Here is an 18,337-nt window from a genome sequence, read left to right as displayed (position 1 = left end):
TCCAGACCTGGCAGTGAGGAACTGGCAGCAACTCTCCCCAGCGCTGAGAACCTCCCCACACATAAAGATATAAACAGCTCACTTCCCCTGGGCACAAGAGGAACAGCAATACCCACCCTCTGAAGCTAAGTTTGACAGAAATGCTTTAAGACCTTCAGGCTGACCTGTGTTGGTGCTGGGTGTCTAAATTCAAGCAGTAACTGAAAATACAAACTCATTTTTTTTCCCCTTTCATCCCACCCCTTCTAACACCTCCAGCCCATCTGAAGTCCAATCAGCCTGAATCCAGGACCACAGCACTTACTAATATTTGAGCTGTGGAGAGATGTTTAATTCCCCTGTCTCTGTTTCCTTACCCATAAAGTAAATATGGTACCAACTCCCTGGAAGGATTAGTTTGAAGAACAGAAATAACACATGAAACGGACCCACACGGCACCCTGAGACAGGCTGCTGTCTGTGCACTTCCCGGCAGGAAGCCGTGGGGGGCGGGGGCGGGGGCTCGCAGTGGCATTGTCGGCCGGCAGGAGTCCTACGGTTGTTAGCATAGCTCCTGGATAGAAACCGATGTTGGCCATCTGGAAGGGCACTCGCTGGCCCCCACTGCAGGCCAGGCCCTGCAGGACAGAGCCCTGGGAAGGTGACTCATGGCTTCCTGTGTGCATGGCCTCAGGAGACAGAGGTGAGCCTCCAGCATGCCCGATCTCACAGCACACTGGGCTGGGCACCCGCTGCCCATCCTTTTCTGGTCTGAAGATCACTTGGTGGGGAGAGAGGGAGTCGGGACAGAAAGGAGGAAAACTGCACTTAACACCCAACACAAGCAGCAGCTGCCCATCCCCCTTGCAGCCTTCCCCTGCCCCCACTAAGAAATAACAGGGTGGGGGTAAGGAGGGATCTCAGCCACTCACCTTCGCATGACCCCGCCCCCACCCTGCTCCCACTGTGGGGCTGCTCAGAGCAGGCCCCAGAGAGGCGGGCACCCTTGCCTCCCCTGTCTATGCTTTTCCACAAAACAGAGTCCCTCAGGGCTGCGGCCAGAGCTGAGGCAGAGCCTCCGTAAGACAGGCAGAAAGGCGGTGGGGTGGAGGCTGGGGGCTAAAGGTCGGCGAAGCCAAGCAGTTTCCATCGCCGGCCCCCTAAGAGCAGTGCAGTGACTGGAAAGGATCTGGGACAAAAACGGTCAGCTCCCCCCAGCTCCCCCACCGCATCTTCCTGGGCCGGCCCCAGCCGCAGGCATGTTCAGGCACCGCTCACAAGGGGGCAAGACTGTACCTGCACATGCCGGCAAGCAGTGAGACAGCAGCGGCAGGCCGGCCGGCACTACCATAAAAGGAAGTGTTCCCATCCCTTCCCAAAGGAACCGTTTTCCCAGAACTGTCTAGGCCTGGTTGCTGGGATGGCTGGAATTCCTCTAATTGCGTGAGGGGTCAGATGCCAAGCTGCTGAGCAACAGGAAGCATAGCCCCCCACACAAACACGTGTGCACACACACAGGTGCACATTCAGGCACAGACACACATGTACACACGGGGATGCAGACAGGTTGCACAGGCACACACAGGTACACATATAAGAGATGCGCACACAGATTCCTGCACACGTTCCAGTTCCAATTCCAGGCCAGACTCTATGTAACCTCCAGGTACCCCATACCCCAACCCCAGCTCTTCCTCTCCTCTGACCTTTCACCTCCAATTCCTGAAGCCAAGTTAGCACTGTTAACACAGCGTACAAGGAAAGGCTCCCCAACATTCACTTTCCACTCTGAAGAAGCCTTAATTCAGCACTAGCTGGTGAGGCTCAGTGGATTGAGCACCGGCCTGCAAACCAAAGGGTCACCCATTTGATTCCCAGTGTAGGGCACATGCCTGGTTGCAGGCCACATCCCCAGCAGGGGGCGCACAAAATGCAACTACACATTGATGCTTCCCTCTCTTTCTCCCTCTCTTCCCCTCTAAAAATAAATAAAATCTTTTTAAAAAAAAGAAGAAGAAGAAGAAGATAAAGCATTAATTCACCTTGCCAGGACATTCATTTGGGCAAATGCTCTCACAGAGGAAAACCAATGGGAGGCCTTTCTCATTTCCTCAACTCTTGTCCCCACCACCTGGTGCCCCAAGCCCACCTGCCTACAGTGAATAACACCATTGTCCCTTAGGTCAGGAAGATCGTTTGAATTCCGGCAGTCGTTCTGGGTCTGTTCCTGTGGCCTCACAATAACCTGAGGAGGCAGACGAGGCAGGCAGTACCCGCGTTTTGCAGGAGCCTCCCCTCGCCACAGTGCTTCTGTTCCGTTCCTGAGCTCTCCTCGGGGTGCGGAACTGTTAGAATCCTCAGCCCCTGTCGGCTCTCCGCCGGACTCCGTGGACTCCGTGGACTCCGTGGGCTCCACGTTCTGGTGAGGACCCTCCTTAACACTCACTCCATAAGCCCTTCCCCACATGGTCATCGCACAGGACAGGGACACCTGAGAGTCCGGCCCGCTAGGTTATTTTGGCTCAAGTCCTTCTTTGGGCCCATATGGACTAATGGCTTATTTGAAAACGCCCTTCCTTCCTTCACATAAGAGAACATAGACAGACAAATGGACAGGAACCCTGTGACCCAGCCCAGGGGAGTGCACCCCCCAGAAACAGCCCTGTTCTGGGAAACAGGCTCCCGGCCGGGAGGAAGGCCCTCAGCCTGACTTCAGAGCCCAGCCCGCCTCCCGCCTAGCCTTCCCTAGGCTGGGCCCAGGGGGGCGGGGGCGGGGGGGGGCAAGATTATGACTCCCTGCACTGCACATTTTTAATGAAACAGCGGCCTTTCCTTGAATAAAATCTTCCCAAATCCCCACTGTGAGGAACAGGTGAGAAAATCCAGAAGTGCTCAGGAGGTGGAGATAGAGGTTCCTTGCAGCACACGTCAACCACCACTGGTCCCCGAGACTGTAGCAGTGCCGACAAGGAGAAAGCCACCGGCCGGGTGCTCCAGAGCCCTGGTTCCAATCCTCACTCTGCACCCCCTACTCAGGAGGCCTGGCCCTGGTCTTCTCAGGGAATCAGAGGCTGGCCTCGCTGGCAGGGTTGCTCTGAGGACTGAACGCAGTGGGTACCTGATACATGCAGCGCAGCACAGGTGCTTAGGAACATCGTCCTTCCCTGACCGGTATGGCTCAGTTGGTTTTGCGTTGTTCCGCAAAGCAAAAGATCGCCGGTTCAATTCCTGGTCAGGGCACCTACCTAGGGTGTGGGTTCGGTCTCCAGTTAGGATGCATATGAGAGGCAACCAATAGAAATTTCTCTCTCACGTCAGTGTTTCTCTCCCTCTCTTTCTCCCTGCCTTCCCCTCTCTCAAATAAATAAATAAATACAATTTTAAGAAGAAAACAGAAAAGGAAATGCTGTCCTTAACAACTTGAGCCCTCTGCACCTTCCAGCTCTCCACCGCACACCCCTCGGAACAGGAAAGGTTTTAAGTTACACATTCGGTGATGAGGCCATTGCTCTCCGGATTTTATTTTAAACCCCAAATCCCCTGAGGCTTTCTGGATCTGAAGTACACATCCAAATGGACAAGTGCTTCCAGACAGCTTAGAAGACCCTGCTCAGGCGGACGGAGGGGGACACCTGACCACAGGTATTTCACTCCAGGTTCAGACAGACTTATGCTAGGGGCCTTATCTCTCACTTCTTGTGTAAGAGGAGCTGCCAGCTCTTGTCCATAAAAGGCCATGAAGCTCACACGGCGGTGACATCAGCCCCCACAGGAAGTACAGAGAACCAGCCTGGTTCACCAACAGCCGCGGCGGGGCTGACTCATTGGAACACTCACTCAGATAAGGCCTCTGGAGGTTCAGCCAGAGCTGCTCTCTCAGGGGTACACCTGCAAGAATGTCCTGTCCCCAATACCCATCTTCAGGTTGACCAGGTTTCTTGAGGACAAGAAAAAAAGACTCAAGGGCAGTTTCAAGTTAGGCAACATGGCTGCATGGGGCGAGATGATGAGATGACCCATGACAAACAAGCCTGAAACTTTCCACCACCAAGGGGTCTGTCTTTCGCAAAAACTGCAGAGCAGACCCCCAGGTTATTCGCTGTGTGAACCCCTGCTGCATGTCACCTAGGACGGCAAGCCTCAGGCTGCCCAAGACAAACTCCTAGACTCCAGAGTTCCTTCCTCCAGAGCCTCTCGTGGATAGTCAGGGGCTTAATAGGCCGAAGTGCAAGCACACTTGGGCCAAAACCAAGCATAAGACACGGAGACCTGTGGGTTCGAGCTCGGAACCTGGGGGTAGGAAGGCTCTAGAGGCCATCTGGTTGCAGCATCTGCGTCTAGAAGTCAGGGCACCGCGTCCTGAGAAACCCAATGACTTGATCAAAGCCACACAAGCTGGGCCAAGGACCCGGGCCTCTGGATCCCTAGTGCTCCCCCAGAGAGCCCCTACAGGGCAGGGCACAGTGCCACCAGCAGCCCTGTCTCAGTGCTGCAGAGAGGGTCATCCGCACTCACAGAGTGTCACATGGGGCCTTGTGAGCTGTCTGCTACTTTCTCCAAAGCCAGCCCAATTCATGAGCTTGGGTTACAAGCACTTGGGAAACAGAGAGGTGAGAAAAAGCAGGTGCAAAATCACACTCCATGTTAGCAGGTGCTGCAGGTGGATGCCGGCCCCCAGAGGCCTGTGCCGTGGAGCCTCTGGCGGCCGGCCGGCCTGCCTGCCAAGCAGTCAGCCAGCAAGAAGGCAGTCCCACCAGGGGCTCCCAAAGACACAGCGTGGTCACCGGCAGTGTTCTCTCCAAGACACAAAGGTAGGCCCTGACCAGAGCAGCCACCCAGACAGAAGCCTGCTGGACTTGGCCCAGCACGTCCGCCCACACGCTCCCCCACAGAGGGCTGTGGCGTGAACCCTGCTAAAGAGGCCCTAGTCCCCAGTAACAGGAGGCAGAGAAGAGGCGGCCCTCCCCACAAGCACACTTGATAATTAGAAAGAAGTCCAGGGACTGCGCTTAGCTTTCATTATATCAGAGGGCAGGCAAGGCCCCAAGCAAGCCTTGACTTGGCCAAAACGCATCCAGCAGCTCACACAGGTGAGCTCCCAGCGCACAGTCAAACCTGCCAGGCACCACTGTTTGCCCGCCTGTCTCATGGGTGGGGCCAGGAGCAAACGTTCTCCTGTGGGGTTGCTGCTCTGACAGGTTTGTCAGGGTGGAGGGAAATTCAAAAGCCACATTGAGTGCCGACAGCCCCCAGCAAACGCCACCAGGACACTGGGAGGGAAGTGACAGCCCAAAGTCAGTTCTGCCCTGCTCTTTGACAATATCCCCCTAGGAGGAAAAAGGAAAGCCAGGCAGGGGGAACCCTGGCTGAGCCCTGTGCAGAGAGGACTAAGCCAGGACCACAGGTCGGCTGAGGGCTGGGCTCTCAGCCGGCGGGAGAGAGGAGGACAGGAAAGGACAACAGGCCAACAACAGGGAACGAGGCAGACCCCACCAGGCAGAGCTCAGGACAAACTTGGCTCAACACTGGAGCGAAAACAGCCCTGCAAAGAGAACAATGGACTTTGTGTAACAGCCTTTTGATGAGTTGGGTCAACCTTGCTGGAGAATACCAGGAACTCGAATGCTAGGAGATGAACAATAATGGCACATGAAGACACTTCCTAAAGAAGTTGGGGCTGCAGTCACCTTGGAGAAGGGGTAATCAAATGAAACGAAAGGGCAGAATTTGCCCCCAGAGCATGGCTTCCTTCCTCGGCTTTCAGCTTGACCTCTGCCCTATTGTATTTGTGAACCAACTTGTGTTGGAGAAACAAGCTCTTCATCAAGAGTCACGAAGCCCAGTTGGAATGACATCCTGCGCCCCAGTCAGCACTGTTCATTCGCCAAAACAACATCTCAGGTCCTCCGAGTTTATTACAAAGGTGGACACTGGACCAAAGCCTTGGTCAAGACAGGAGGAATTGTTTTAGAAGCCACTTAGAGTATCCTTATTTTTTTTAGCCCTAAAACTTTCAGCTCTTTTCTCTTTAGTTTTAGGGAATTCTTTTTTCATCTGATAGCATAATTACAGAAATCAGGCAGGGATGGAAAGCAACCCTTTTCTACGAGTGCATCATTGTTCAGCCCTGACATAGCGCAGCACGGCCCTACTGGAGTCTCAAAGCCAGCCCCTGAGAGAACAGGAAAAACGGGCTAGTAAGCAGCGTTCACCACGCAGCAAGAGAGGATCACATCCAGGAGGCTGAGAGCCCAGAGCGGCTGAGCCATTAGGGTTCGCAGGTGAGTTTTTGTTGTTTGTTTAGGGGTTGCAATAACAGAGACATTGGGCCAAGTTTTCAACCACCCCCTAAGTTTCAGGTTCCAAGAGGGCACTTCTTTCTTAAGAATCTTCCACTTCAATAGGCACAGAGCAAAGCACAGTGGGCCTGTTGGGTTGGAATAAAAACAAAACAAAAAAGCAAGCCCAAAGCTGCATCCCTGAGGAGGACCCACTACCCACAGATTTCTCTTGTAGAGAGAACATTTTACAGAAATGAGACTGACAGGCATGACCACGTTATAATTAAGCAGCCTCGTGCCAGGCGCTGGGCTTTCCTTCTCGAGGGCATGACAAAGCAGCCTCCTAGGGTCGGCCCTAGGAAAGCACCTCCTGATCCAGGCTCCACGTCTGGGAGTGGGCCCAGGGCCGCCTGTCGCAGGGCCCCTCTAGATCGCCACAGCATGTCACTTCACTGATGCTAAAGGGCCATCTCTAGAGCACACATGACATTCTCTGGAAGCCCCACGGAGGCCATGTTGACCCAAAGGCCCTCTCCAGGTCTGTGGACTAGATCAGACAAGCCGGAGGCCCTGGCTGCTGGCACACGCCTGAGTATTTCGCGCTCGCTGCAGGGAAGGCAGCCTTGACAAGCCACTTCCTGTGCGTGCTGCCACCCAGAGCCAGAACTCTCGGAGAATGCCCTTTGACACCTGCCTGGAAGAAGCATCTGGTTGTCACCTTCATTAAGCAGCAGGAGTGTAGACTGAAGAAGCACGCTACATGCAGACAGGGACAGTTCGGCCCAGAAACTGCATTGCCGGACTCCTCCTGCTACCTTCTAAGGGGCACTTACTGCAGGCCAAGAAGCCTTCTTTAATTCTTATAATAACCTTGCCAAACACATTTTATTAAGCCCATGAGGGAGAAGCGATAACAAGGTCCAGTCAGAGTAAGTGAACTTGCCAGACCCCGGTCACAATCGGGGAAGTGACAGTCAGATTCTGACACAAATCCAGTCCAAACCCCATGCTCTCTTCTCCACACCATACTTCCTGTTCACAAGGCAAGTTTCCCCCTAAAGCTAAGGCCCAGCAGACCCCTTCTGGTGACCTGCCACAGGAGGCTGTGTCATTATCAAAGCCTTGCTACCCCAGCACCCGTAAGGCCAGGTGCGGTGCCCCCTCTGTGCGGGACTCTCACTCTCCTCCTAAAGGTTATTTACCTGCCTCTCCAGAAAGGCCCTTGACCTCCTCCAGGCAGGGCCACAGCTAGCACACAGTAGGTGCTCAGTTAACCTACGGAACCACGCGCAGGCAGAGCGCACCCCTCGGGGCGAACCAATGCTGTCCCCACGGCATGGGCAGGCGCACGGCCCGCCTCAGACCTCCCTGCAGACAGAGGGCCTTTGTGTGCCGACGGCTGGCCGGGAGAGCCTCCTGGTTGGCACATTCCTGCTTAAGTGGAGTCATCACATCTGTGGCTTCCTCTGCCGACCGGCCTGGTGAGTCTGTTCCAAGCCATGCTCTACTGTACCTTCGGAGCATTCCCCACCCTCTCACCAACAGGCATTTTTCCTCAGAAAGACCCTGGAGAGCAGAGCAGACAGCCACCAGGGCAGAAAGGATGTGGGCACAGGGGAGGCAGGGAGGCCCTCCTCCAAACCAGTGGGCCAGAGAGGAGGATTCCTCCAAAAGCCAGCCCCGGAAATGAGGGCAACGGCGTCCCTGGGGAATGGACACGGGACGGAGTCAGGAGACCCTGGATTCAGGAGCTGACCAGCTTCAGGCCTTTGGGCCAGGCAGTTAATGTTTCTGGGCCTGTCCCTTTACCAGGGAAAGAGAAAGGTCGTGCTCAGATGTAAATGCAGCGCTAAAGTTCTACCCTTCATTGCTTCCCCCAAATGTTAGGCAGCCACTGAGAGGAACGTGGGCACTCACCAGCCACTTTGAGCGATGGCTTAGTGACCAACCATGCCCGGTGCAGCTTCAGCTGAGAAGCAGAGCAAAGGTTAAACAGCTCTTAGGTGAGTTTAGGCCAGGAATGAAGCAGTCCCTGCTGCTACTGCCCCAGAAATGCTGGGAGCTCATTAAAATACCATAAAGCCACTGAAAGTGACCAGCATTCTAACTAATTAACATAGAAGAGGGGTGTTTTTTTCCCTACTCTTACTGGAGAGAGAACTGGGCTCAAGTCAAATCCCTTAACCAGCCAGTTCCATAAGGACATACACACTCTTACCCACAGAGGGCAGCCCCCGCAGCCGCCCGCGGACAGGCTCCCACTCCCCGCGAGGGCTCCTGTCCTCCGAGCAGGGGCAGCCGCACAGTTTCTGCCCTCCCGGCCTCCCAGCCTCAGGCAGTTGGGGCTTCACAGAGCCCTGAGGATCAGTTCAATCCCCAAGGCAGGAAGACCCATTAACAGCCATGACAACAAATGAACCAAACGGGAAAGTCAAGGTTGGGAGGGTGAAAAAAACTATGTCACCACAACTTTAATTAGACCCCAGGCTGAGGATTAAAACAACAAACAAAACTGTGCCAGGCACGTCTGGGCTGCACTATAACCGCTTATTGACACAAACCTGCCAGCCCTTCCACAGGATCCAACCACCATGGTGCCCTTCCAACTATCCCAGGCCTCGGTGCCCACACCTTCCCCTGAATGCCCAAGACACCTGGCTGCAGTTGTGTTGGCACCGGCTGGAGGCAGCCACTTACTCTCTAGCTATGGCCACAGATCTCTGTGTACAAATATGCCTTGTCTCTCCACTTAGAATGCCAGGACCTCCAGGGCCAGGGTAAAGTACTAAACCTCTTGATACGCTAGTCCTTTCCATCTCTTATCTCCATGGCCTAATGCAGGGCACCATACGCTGCCATGCCCCATCCCATGCCCATAGCAGACAGCACCAATCTATCCCCGCATTCCTCGGCACTGAATCTCAGGTCCTCGCCAACACAGGGCTGGCAAGGCACTGCTCATTGATGGGAGCTGACACTCAGAGTAAAACCACTCTGCAATGGTTCCCTAGTGGGGGCAATTTTGTGCCCCAGAAGACATTTGGTAACAGTATATGGGGACATTTTTGGTTGTCACAACTAGAGAAGGTAGGGTCCTGGCATATAGTGGGTAAAGGCCAAGATGGTGCTAAACAGCCAACAATGCACAGAACAAGCATCCCAAAAGGGATCTGACCTCAAATGCCAAGTGTGCCAAGTTTAAGAAACCCTGACTTAGGTAGAGTAACCTCATAATTTATCATCTAAACTGGGATGTTTCTGAAAGAGACGGGGCACTGTTAATACTAACTGCAGGACGACAGGTAGAACTCAGGGCTTACAGGCAAACCGGAGCATTTAAGAGATGGCAGACAGAGGGCAGTCCCTTGGAAGGGCCAAACAACTCATCTCATAGAAGTCCCCAGACAAAGCCACCAACTACCCTATTTTGCCAGAATAAATGCTAGTGTCTCATAAGCCACAACCAGCAGAGAAGAAACCATTTTCTACTTCTTGTTTAAAGAAAAAGCAGAAAAAGAACTGTCTAGCATGCCTTTTAAGATGTGAGTGGCAGAGAACAAACCTGCTCCCTTCAAATCCAGGGGGGCAGCCTGTGCTAAGATATGCTCTGCGAAAGAGAGGAGTTCATTCTAACAGCGTGCTGACCCCAAAGTTCCCTGCTGACGCCCAATTTAGGGTGAGAACCAAAGGCTCCTCCTCAGGAACTCTCTTTCCTAATGAACCGTTTGTCGTAACAGGGGCAACTTCTGTTGGTTCACTTCCTCCCTGCCCCAAGAACAAGAGGCCTGCTGCTAATTGCTTTGCAGGTCAACTGTGTTTAACAAGAGGAATTTGGAAATGTCTCAGCTGGTCAACATGGGAGTTTAAGAAGTACAGCAAGTCAAAAATTAATCTGAAGATGAGTGAAAGCCTCTCAGACTGAGGGTTAGAGTACGTGGACCCAGCACCTGTATAGATGGTTAAAAAGAAGCACGAGGCTCATGCCCCGGCTGGTATGGCTCAGTGGATTGAGTGCTGGCCTGCAAAACAAAAGGTCACTGGTTCGATTCCCAGCCAGGGTACTTGGCCTGAGTTGCGGGCCAGGTCCCTAGTAGGGGAGACACATGATAGGCAACTACAGATTGATGTTTCTCTACCTCTCTCTCCCTCTCTTCCCCTCTCTCTAAAAATAAATTTAAAAAACCTTTAATAAATAAATAAGAAGCACCAGGATCTTAGTTTGCCATGCCCACAAATGAACTTCCTATCCCTGGTCTCCAGAAGATGAAAACACTCGCCCAACTTGCCCTCATAATTTGGGGCAGCTCCTCAGTTTGTATCAAGGCCATTTCGTCATGGCCAAGACTTCCTGGTCAGCACAAAGGAAAGTGCCAGCCCTCTGCGTAACTTTTTTTTTTTTTTTAAATTATCTCCAACCTGCAGAGCTGACTTTTGCCCCTGTATTTTTTGTTGTTGTTGTCGAACAAATGAAACATAAACGAATCTCTTTGGGAAGGGATCCCACGGGCTGTTGGGAAGTTCAGTCCCAAGGCAGCCAACTCCTGGTGCCATGCTTTGCATCATTCCTTCAGTCATAACAGCTGGTCTGGAACTGAAGCAAGCCCACTCGACAGCCACGGTTCGAGTCCAGCATCCAGGTGTGGGAGCACTCCTGATTCAGTAGTGCAGAGCTCAGGGAGACTCCGGGATGCACTTCCTGCGCTCAGCCAACTAAAAGAGCCAGGAGAAAACTGACACATAACCTCTAGAGACAGGACTCAGGCTCCTCCAGAATCTCATAGAATATTCTTCTACCAGGCTGCTTTAGTTAGCACTTTAAAATGGATATATTATCTTAAAACTGAAGGGCTGGCTTCCTTGAGGAGTTTTGATAGACATGAGCAGAAGCCAAAGGCTAGGCCAAACTTGTGCATCATGTATAATTCATCCAGCCTGGCAATCAAACTCCTTCTCCACAGCACTATGTGTAGAGTACAAACAGACCCCCATGCTACCATTTTATTTTGTTACGATTTATTTATTTATGTTTGTTTGTTTGTTTGTTTATTGAGTTTTGGAGAGAGAGAAAGGAACATTGATTTATTGTTCCATTTTTTATGCATTTATTGGTTGATTCTTATATGTGCCCTGACAAGGGATTGAACCGGCAATGTTGGTGTATCAGGATGACACTCTAACCAACTGAACTAACTGGCCAGGGCCATGCTAGCATTTTAAACCACTAAACCAGAGACAAACCTGTTAACAAAAGATGTATTACTATCACTGCCTAAATGAATTATGAAGTTTAAAGAAATAAAGGAAACACATGTAATAGGACATGAAAAATCACTATCAATGTAAGTTAGGAGAATATAGCCCTGCCTGAAAGTTGGGCTTGACTCCAAATTACAGTAAATGCAACCATATGCCAGGGTGCCTGGCTAAGCATTGCAAATACAAAGGTAACATGAGCCCTGTCCACATCTAGGAGAGAAAAACAAATACGTAAACACCTCATTCAAATAAAGTATTACCAGAGCTCTTACACAAGCCCAGCCCGCACAGCCTCCCCGCAGGGCAGCAATGCTTCAGCCATGTATGTCTTTAACGAAGGAACAGGGACTTGCCAGGTGCTGCTGGCAGAGGGAACAGGTATGGTGGTTCGAGGCAGAGGGGTCTGTCAGAGAAATGTAAGGGGTTCCAAGTAACGGGGAGGCTGGAGCGGTCGGCAGGGGCCAATTGTAGAGGGAACGGTGGGCTGCGCGAGGGTTGGCGTGGCATCCTGGGGACAACGAGGAGCCTTTCAAGATTCTTCAAGATTTCAAATCGAGATATGATCAGATTTGCATTCTAGAAAGAGGACTCCCTAGTGGAAACATCAAGAGAGGACTCTATTAAGAGTGACAGTTAAGAGGCCATAGCAATCATGCAGACAAAACGCTGTGGGGGCCTCCACTAAGGCCGGGACCACATGGGTGAGAGGCGGCAGGAGGCCAAAACAGGACAAGAGATAACGTCTGTAGAAAGTGCTGAATGACTTGGAAAAAGGGGTGAGAAAGAGAGAGGAGAGCACAAGATGAGCCAGGTTCCAGGCTCAGATGAATGGCTGAATGGAGAAATGGCAACTGGGAGCAGACAACAGTGCCAGTCCTCAGCCAGAAAGTGACAGAGAATTTACTTGATGAAGGGGGCCATCGAGAGGAATACGCGGAGTGAGTGGACAAGACCTTGAGGAACATCAGTGTGTGGGGAAGGAGGAGTAACAGGGAAGAACTACATAGATGCAGAGGGCAGAGATTAGAGGAACCAGAGAGAGGGCCACAGGAAGGAAGGGCTTTCGAAAGGGAGTGGTCAACATTGTCCAATGCTGGGGAGAGGGTAGGTATCGTAAGAACTCATGAGTGCAATGGATTTCCCAACACAGAAGTGAGGGCGACCTTTGTGGGACAGTCTCTAGAAGTGGAGGGGCCGGACGTGCACTGACATTTCCTCTAAAAAACTCTGCTGTGATAGGACAGAGGGAGCAGAGACAAGCTAGAGTGGGGTACACAGTGCAGGACAGCCTTTGTGTCTGCTTTTTGATGGGAAAAACTCAAGCATGTTTCCAAACCATGGGGAAGTGAGTAAGAGGTGACAAACAGGAGGGAAGGAAAACTGGTAGAAGGGGCCCAGAAGTAAGAGGACTGAGGCAGGAGCTTTGGATAAGAATGAGAAATTGGGAAATTAAAGCTTCCAGAAATTTCTATCAACATATAAGCATGTCCTTTAAAACCATCAGTCTTGACTCTCACACAATGGCTTATAGGCCGCCACAGTGCACAGCCCCATCACCAGACCATCAGCCACTGATCCAGCCACCAGGTCACAGGGACTAGTGGGTGAGCCCCTGCGAAGGTGCCAGCCAACTGCAGGTGAAGACAGCCACTGGGAAGTCTGCGGCACTCACCTTGCATCATACTCCTGTAGGCCGTGTCTGTGATGGCGTAGATGTGAGGGGGCATCTCGTGCCTCTTCTTGCCCTTATACATGTCCACAATCTCTTCAGAGTAGATGGGCAGGTTCTTATAAGGATTGATGACCACACAGAACAGGCCTGAATAGGTCTAAAGAAAAGAGCAGCAGATAGGAATGGATTAGTAAGTCTCATTCTCAGTGACGTGCTAACTTTGGGACAAAGATCTGCTGCCTTGGAGGCCCTGAGTCAGCCTGGTAGGAAGGCGCTCCCTGGGCCCTGGCTCTGCGACCTGCTGCCCTGTGTGGGCGTCAGCACCATTTCTGCTCTGCCTTGAGGGTCCTCCCTCAATGGCAGGAGGGCTGCAGGCTTCGCATGGGGATGAGCCTGTGCATCGGGCAAGATCCAAGTCAAGTGTCACAGAGAGTTTATTACAAAACTTGGTTCCAAGTACAAAACGAGATATTTGTCATTGTGAGATGCACAAAGAGAAAAGGATTCAGTTGCAGCGAGCAAAGTGTGTAGAAACACAAATTATTCTACCCTGAAGGATTCTCAGAAATACTCAAGCTTACACTTTCCTAGCACTGTGCTCCTCAGCCAGCCAGGTCTTCTTTGGGCTATTAGATCACAGACAGATACCTGCCTCCGTGGAATCTTCTAGAGACATTCACATGAAAATCTCTCAAAAACTTAGACCACTTTCATGTTCCCTGTGAGCCTTCTCCAAGACTCAGGTCTTCTTTCAATGGGAAGCCAATCAGTCAATATCCTTAATGTGAGGCACCCAAAAATACACTCAGTACTCCGAGTCTGGCTTGATCAGGTTAAAATCAGACCCTGGAGTCATATACCCTGAGTTCATGTCCCAACAAGGGCAAGTTTCTTAACCTCTCCCCACTCCATGCCTCAATCTGTAAAATGGGGACAGAAGAAGGCCGGTGAAGTGAGGCCCAGGTGCCAAGATGCGCACACACACCTGCAGCCGTAGGCAGTGAATGACGGAGCTGGGAGCAGGCCCAGTTTCACGCCCGCGCCGCAGACCTCGTCGGTCATGGAGGCCAGTTCTCTGTGCTCCTCACATCTTTTTGTTGTTCTCTTTACAAGTGACCTGCACCCTCACTGTCCATGGTTTTGCCCCTTGATCCCACAGCTGCCCAAGTCTGAGGGGCTGCACTATGGTTCAAGCCAGACCCTTGCACCTCTGCCCTCTCTATTCCCACCAAACCTGAGGGTGGACCTGGCGGCTGAACCCACAGAGAGGGCCCGCCCAGGAACCAGTCACGAGGACAGAGGCTCTGCCCAGCGTTGGCCAAGGGCTATGGTATCTGGATGTTCCAAGCAGAAGTTAAACTGAAAGCAGAACTCCAATGGGACCCACCAACCACACACTGGCCCACATGCGAAAGAGCAGCTGAGTTTGGACATGAACAAGTGGGTCCGGCTGCCTCTTCTGTTTGGAGGAAGGGAGGCAGAGCCCTCAATTTCCTTTTTTCCTGGGATAATCGGTCATTTGTTTCCCCTCCAGCTACTCTTTATATCAGGGCCCAGGAAAAGCTCTAGAATGAAGAGGTCTGAATGTGGTGCTGGCAAGTGGAGGCTCGGGTATCATGGGGAAGACGGAAGTGCAGCCGTGACTCCTGTTTTCCCTCCCTGTGACGGGCGGGTAGGGACGAGATAGAAGGCCAGGAAGCAGCAAGGTCATCCCAGGAGCTCAGAATAATCGAGCTTTGTTCCCGGGATTTGAGAAAACCCACACTCTAGGGAAATCCAGCCCGATGAAAGTGAAGGACACATGGCCCCACGTTTAGGGTGTGCCACAGAGCCAGATGTTTGGGAACAGCTGGTGGTGACAGCAGAAAGGGCTGGGGGTTACTAGGACAAGTCTCTCTGACAGCTGGGTGGGCAGATGGTCCTATGGAGAGTTCCATGGAGCCTCAAAGTTCTCTGGGCTAATCCCATCAAATCAGTGCATTTGATCAAACTGAGCCCTGGGGAGTGCATGCAGCAGCAGCTCAGGTGGGAGGAAGGAGGCTCAACTGTGAGCCACTCTCTCTGGATGCTCGTGGAGGCGCAGACACTGAGCGAGTGGCTTTGCTCCCACACAGGCCACGCCAGGAAGCTGCTCCATTCATGGGCCACAGAGGCTCTTTGTGCCTGACCGCCCCCTATCCCAAGGCCTCGCCCTCCCCGAAGAAACAGACAGAGCAGCTGTGGTGCAGAATTAGCCACACCGCCCACAAGGCCAGGCAAACATGCTGCACAAAGGCTCTGGGTGTCGCAATGTGGAATGTCATGTGCAGAGAGGTGGTCTGTGATGGCGGGGCAGGAGGGGTGCCCCCTGCCCCGGCAGCCCCACCAAGTGACTTTGATCTCCCCACGGCTCTGCACCTGCTGGGCTCTTCATTAGGGCAACTGCAGAGACCATCAGCTCCCCTTCCGGTGATGACACATAGAAGGAGGCTGGTCTGAGGCAAGAGGAACTGCACACGGGAGGGGACAGCATAGACCCAAAAATGGGAGCTCGTGTCTGTAAGCCAGAGAGTTCTAGAGAAAAAGCTCAGGTCCACCCACCATGCCAGCCTGAGGAAACCCACACTTTCAAAGGAAAGATGAAGCAACTGACATTGAATGCATTTTGAGTACTAACATCCCCGCCTGTGAGGCAGGGAAAGACACTTGGATCTGATACAGGCAACTGTCAGCCACCCAACTCGTTTCACACTCAGCAAATCTCTAACAGGAGGCAAGCTGAAGTGACACCAGTAAAAGACTGAGCAGAGGGAGACAGCGGATGCTCCCTTAGGGTCCCTTCCTTTTTTGCAGATCACTGATTCTGACTATCAGGGGCTAATATCCCTAGGAGCGGGGTTTTTTATTTGGTCCAGGCAATATTCTCACCCAGAAACAGAGATAGCTGGGTGGAGAGTCAGGGAACCGAAATTCCAGGCTCGGCCCTGCCAACACCTCTCTGTAAACTATGCGCGAGCCCCCTGCCCGCTCTGGGCCTTGATCCTTCCCACCTGCCATGCTAGAAGGTTGGGCTAAGCTGTCTACACAGAAGGGTTTCTCCAGGTAGACAGTTCCATCTATCTCCTTACTGAGAGGTCCTAGACTAACCAAGCCCATCCTCTAAAGGCTGTTCATCAATAGCAGGAAAGGAGGACCACATTATCATAGGCCAGTTTAGCAGTCAGTAAGGTAATACCACGCGGGCACAGGGTCTAGCCCGATGAGGACTTCTAGGCAATCCCAAATGGCCCACAGCTCTGCAGGGGGCCGTAGCACATTGCAAGACGCTCAGAAATACCAGTCCAGTGGGGCATGGATTGCACCCTGGGGAAAGGTCGCACCCTGAAGTCACCCTGAAGCTGCATTAAAAAGAAAATGGCTGGCTTTTTGAGAGCCTCTCACCGCCCCTGTAACAGGACGAGCCTAGCACCTCCTTTTATGACATCTGTGGTCATGAGCAAACCCCTTGGGCTAAGACTTAGTCTATCTATAAAATGAGAGGGTTGTAATGATCGAAATGCTTTCTTCCTCCAGCTCAAAAAAATGTGGAGTACTGTTTTATTCAGCTCCAAGACCAAGAAGGCCAAGGTGAATATAAGAGCATAATTAAACAAAGAGCTATTTTAGGGCTAATAAGAACCAGATATTTCTTCCTTAGCAAGGATAAAACCAGAAGGAAATGTATATAAAGTGAACAGCAGACATTGGGATAGATAACGCAGAAAGAGCATTGCGACCCTAGGGCTGCAGGGCTTGGGGCCTATTACCAAGGGAACGGGTAGTGCTCGCCCCCTGACATTTTTGACAATGGTGATGAGCCGTCTTTCCGCAGATGTAGCCCTGCTAGCTACTAGAAGGAGAAAAGATCGCTCCTATCTTTTGCATGCTGTGGGCCCTTGTACATGCTGCCGTCTGTACTCTAAGCTGGCACGGAATCAGCCTGAAGTGTTGAATAAACGAGCAATCCAAGTCTTCCACTTGGTAGCTTGCCTCTGCTCAAAGTACGCTCCTCAGGGAAGTGAGCCATACTGAGAGGTGCGAGAGGGGGAGGGAGGAGAGGACCAGGTGGTACGGGAGGAACAAGGTGGGAAACTAGGACACGGCACTCCCCTCCTTGGGAAGGAACTGACCACGCACACTGGCCTAACACTTCCTGTCTCCACCAAGACTGAGGAGCAAGGCCAGTGCCTGAGCATACCTCACACGTGCCGCGTCCTCCCTACACCTAGTCAAAACGGATTTGTGTTTCTGGCTATGTAGAAAAGAGATGAAAGCAATGCTATCAGAGTATTCCTTTAAGATGTTCAGATGCTGAAGTTCGAGGCTGTCACCAGCGTTCCTTTAAGCCCCTTGCTTCCTAGGGGGCCACCACCCAGAGTCTGAGAGGGCTAGGACAGAGCCCTGGAGCCCCCTGCCCCACTTACATAGATGAGCCCTGAGTAGTAACGCTCCTTGAGGTTGTGCAGCACAGACGCTTCGTTGAGGCACGTGAGCTCCGCCATGTCCTCCACCTTGGAGAACTTGGGCGGGTTCATCTTCTGGATGTCATCCTTGTTCACCTTCACCTTCTTCCCATTCTCCACCAGCTCCACAATGGCCTCCTCGCCCACCTCTTCCTTGAGGCTGGCGGGCTCAAACCCACTCTTTTCAGAAGGCACCCATACCAGCTTCTTGGCAGCCCAGTCGGCCTGGGCCAAGGGGTTATTGATGAAGTTTTTATCCACATAGAGATACTTATCAGCAGCCTGCTGCGCCATGGTGACTCACAGCCAGGACCTAAGAGAGAAAAAAGGACAAACATTAAATATACCTAACCACATTAGCCACACGAGAATTCCTGACATTCACCTCTTATGTAAACTATGGAACATTATAGTGCAGTAAAACTCTATATAACCGAGCTGCACAATTTGCCAGAATTTTCTTGCTTCTACTTTTGGGAGAAAGATGTACATCACTGAGAAAACAAGTTGGTATCAGGGATGCTATAAAAATTTAATGGTAAGATATATCCAAGGATCAATACACAATCAGACTAATCTATAAACAACTATTATCCCAAATGATGAGCATTAAGAGTCTCAAAGATAGATGCAATTACAGTCACTCTGCTTGGCCTGCAAAGGCAGGA

At 52.0% G+C, this 18,337-nt stretch overlaps 1 protein-coding gene across 2 annotated transcripts in view; it reads right to left on the bottom strand.

The window, feature by feature from the left end:
- The window catches only part of MYH9 (myosin heavy chain 9), an 89,091-nt gene that overhangs the window by 41,636 nt on the left and 29,118 nt on the right, over nt 1–18,337 (bottom strand). The window contains exons 2-3 of one of the 2 annotated variants that reach the window (XM_054574532.1): nt 17,631–17,982; nt 13,189–13,345 (exon numbers count right to left, since the gene is read on the bottom strand). In XM_054574532.1, coding sequence (XP_054430507.1) covers nt 13,189–13,345; nt 17,631–17,963 — 490 coding nt within the window. In that variant the 5' untranslated portion in view covers nt 17,964–17,982. Of the gene's footprint in view, nt 1–13,188; nt 13,346–17,630; nt 17,983–18,337 lie in introns of those variants that run through there. The other variant, XM_054574533.1, reaches the window with a different exon arrangement.

Source organism: Pteronotus mesoamericanus, unplaced genomic scaffold, assembly GCF_021234165.1.
Source record: "Pteronotus mesoamericanus isolate MK-2021 breed Mesoamerican mustached bat unplaced genomic scaffold, CSHL_Meso_final contig_263, whole genome shotgun sequence".
In the NCBI taxonomy this organism is placed as follows: Eukaryota; Metazoa; Chordata; class Mammalia; order Chiroptera; family Mormoopidae; genus Pteronotus; species Pteronotus mesoamericanus.
Note: the sequence above shows the minus strand (reverse complement) of the source record. Positions and strands in the feature narration are given on the sequence as shown.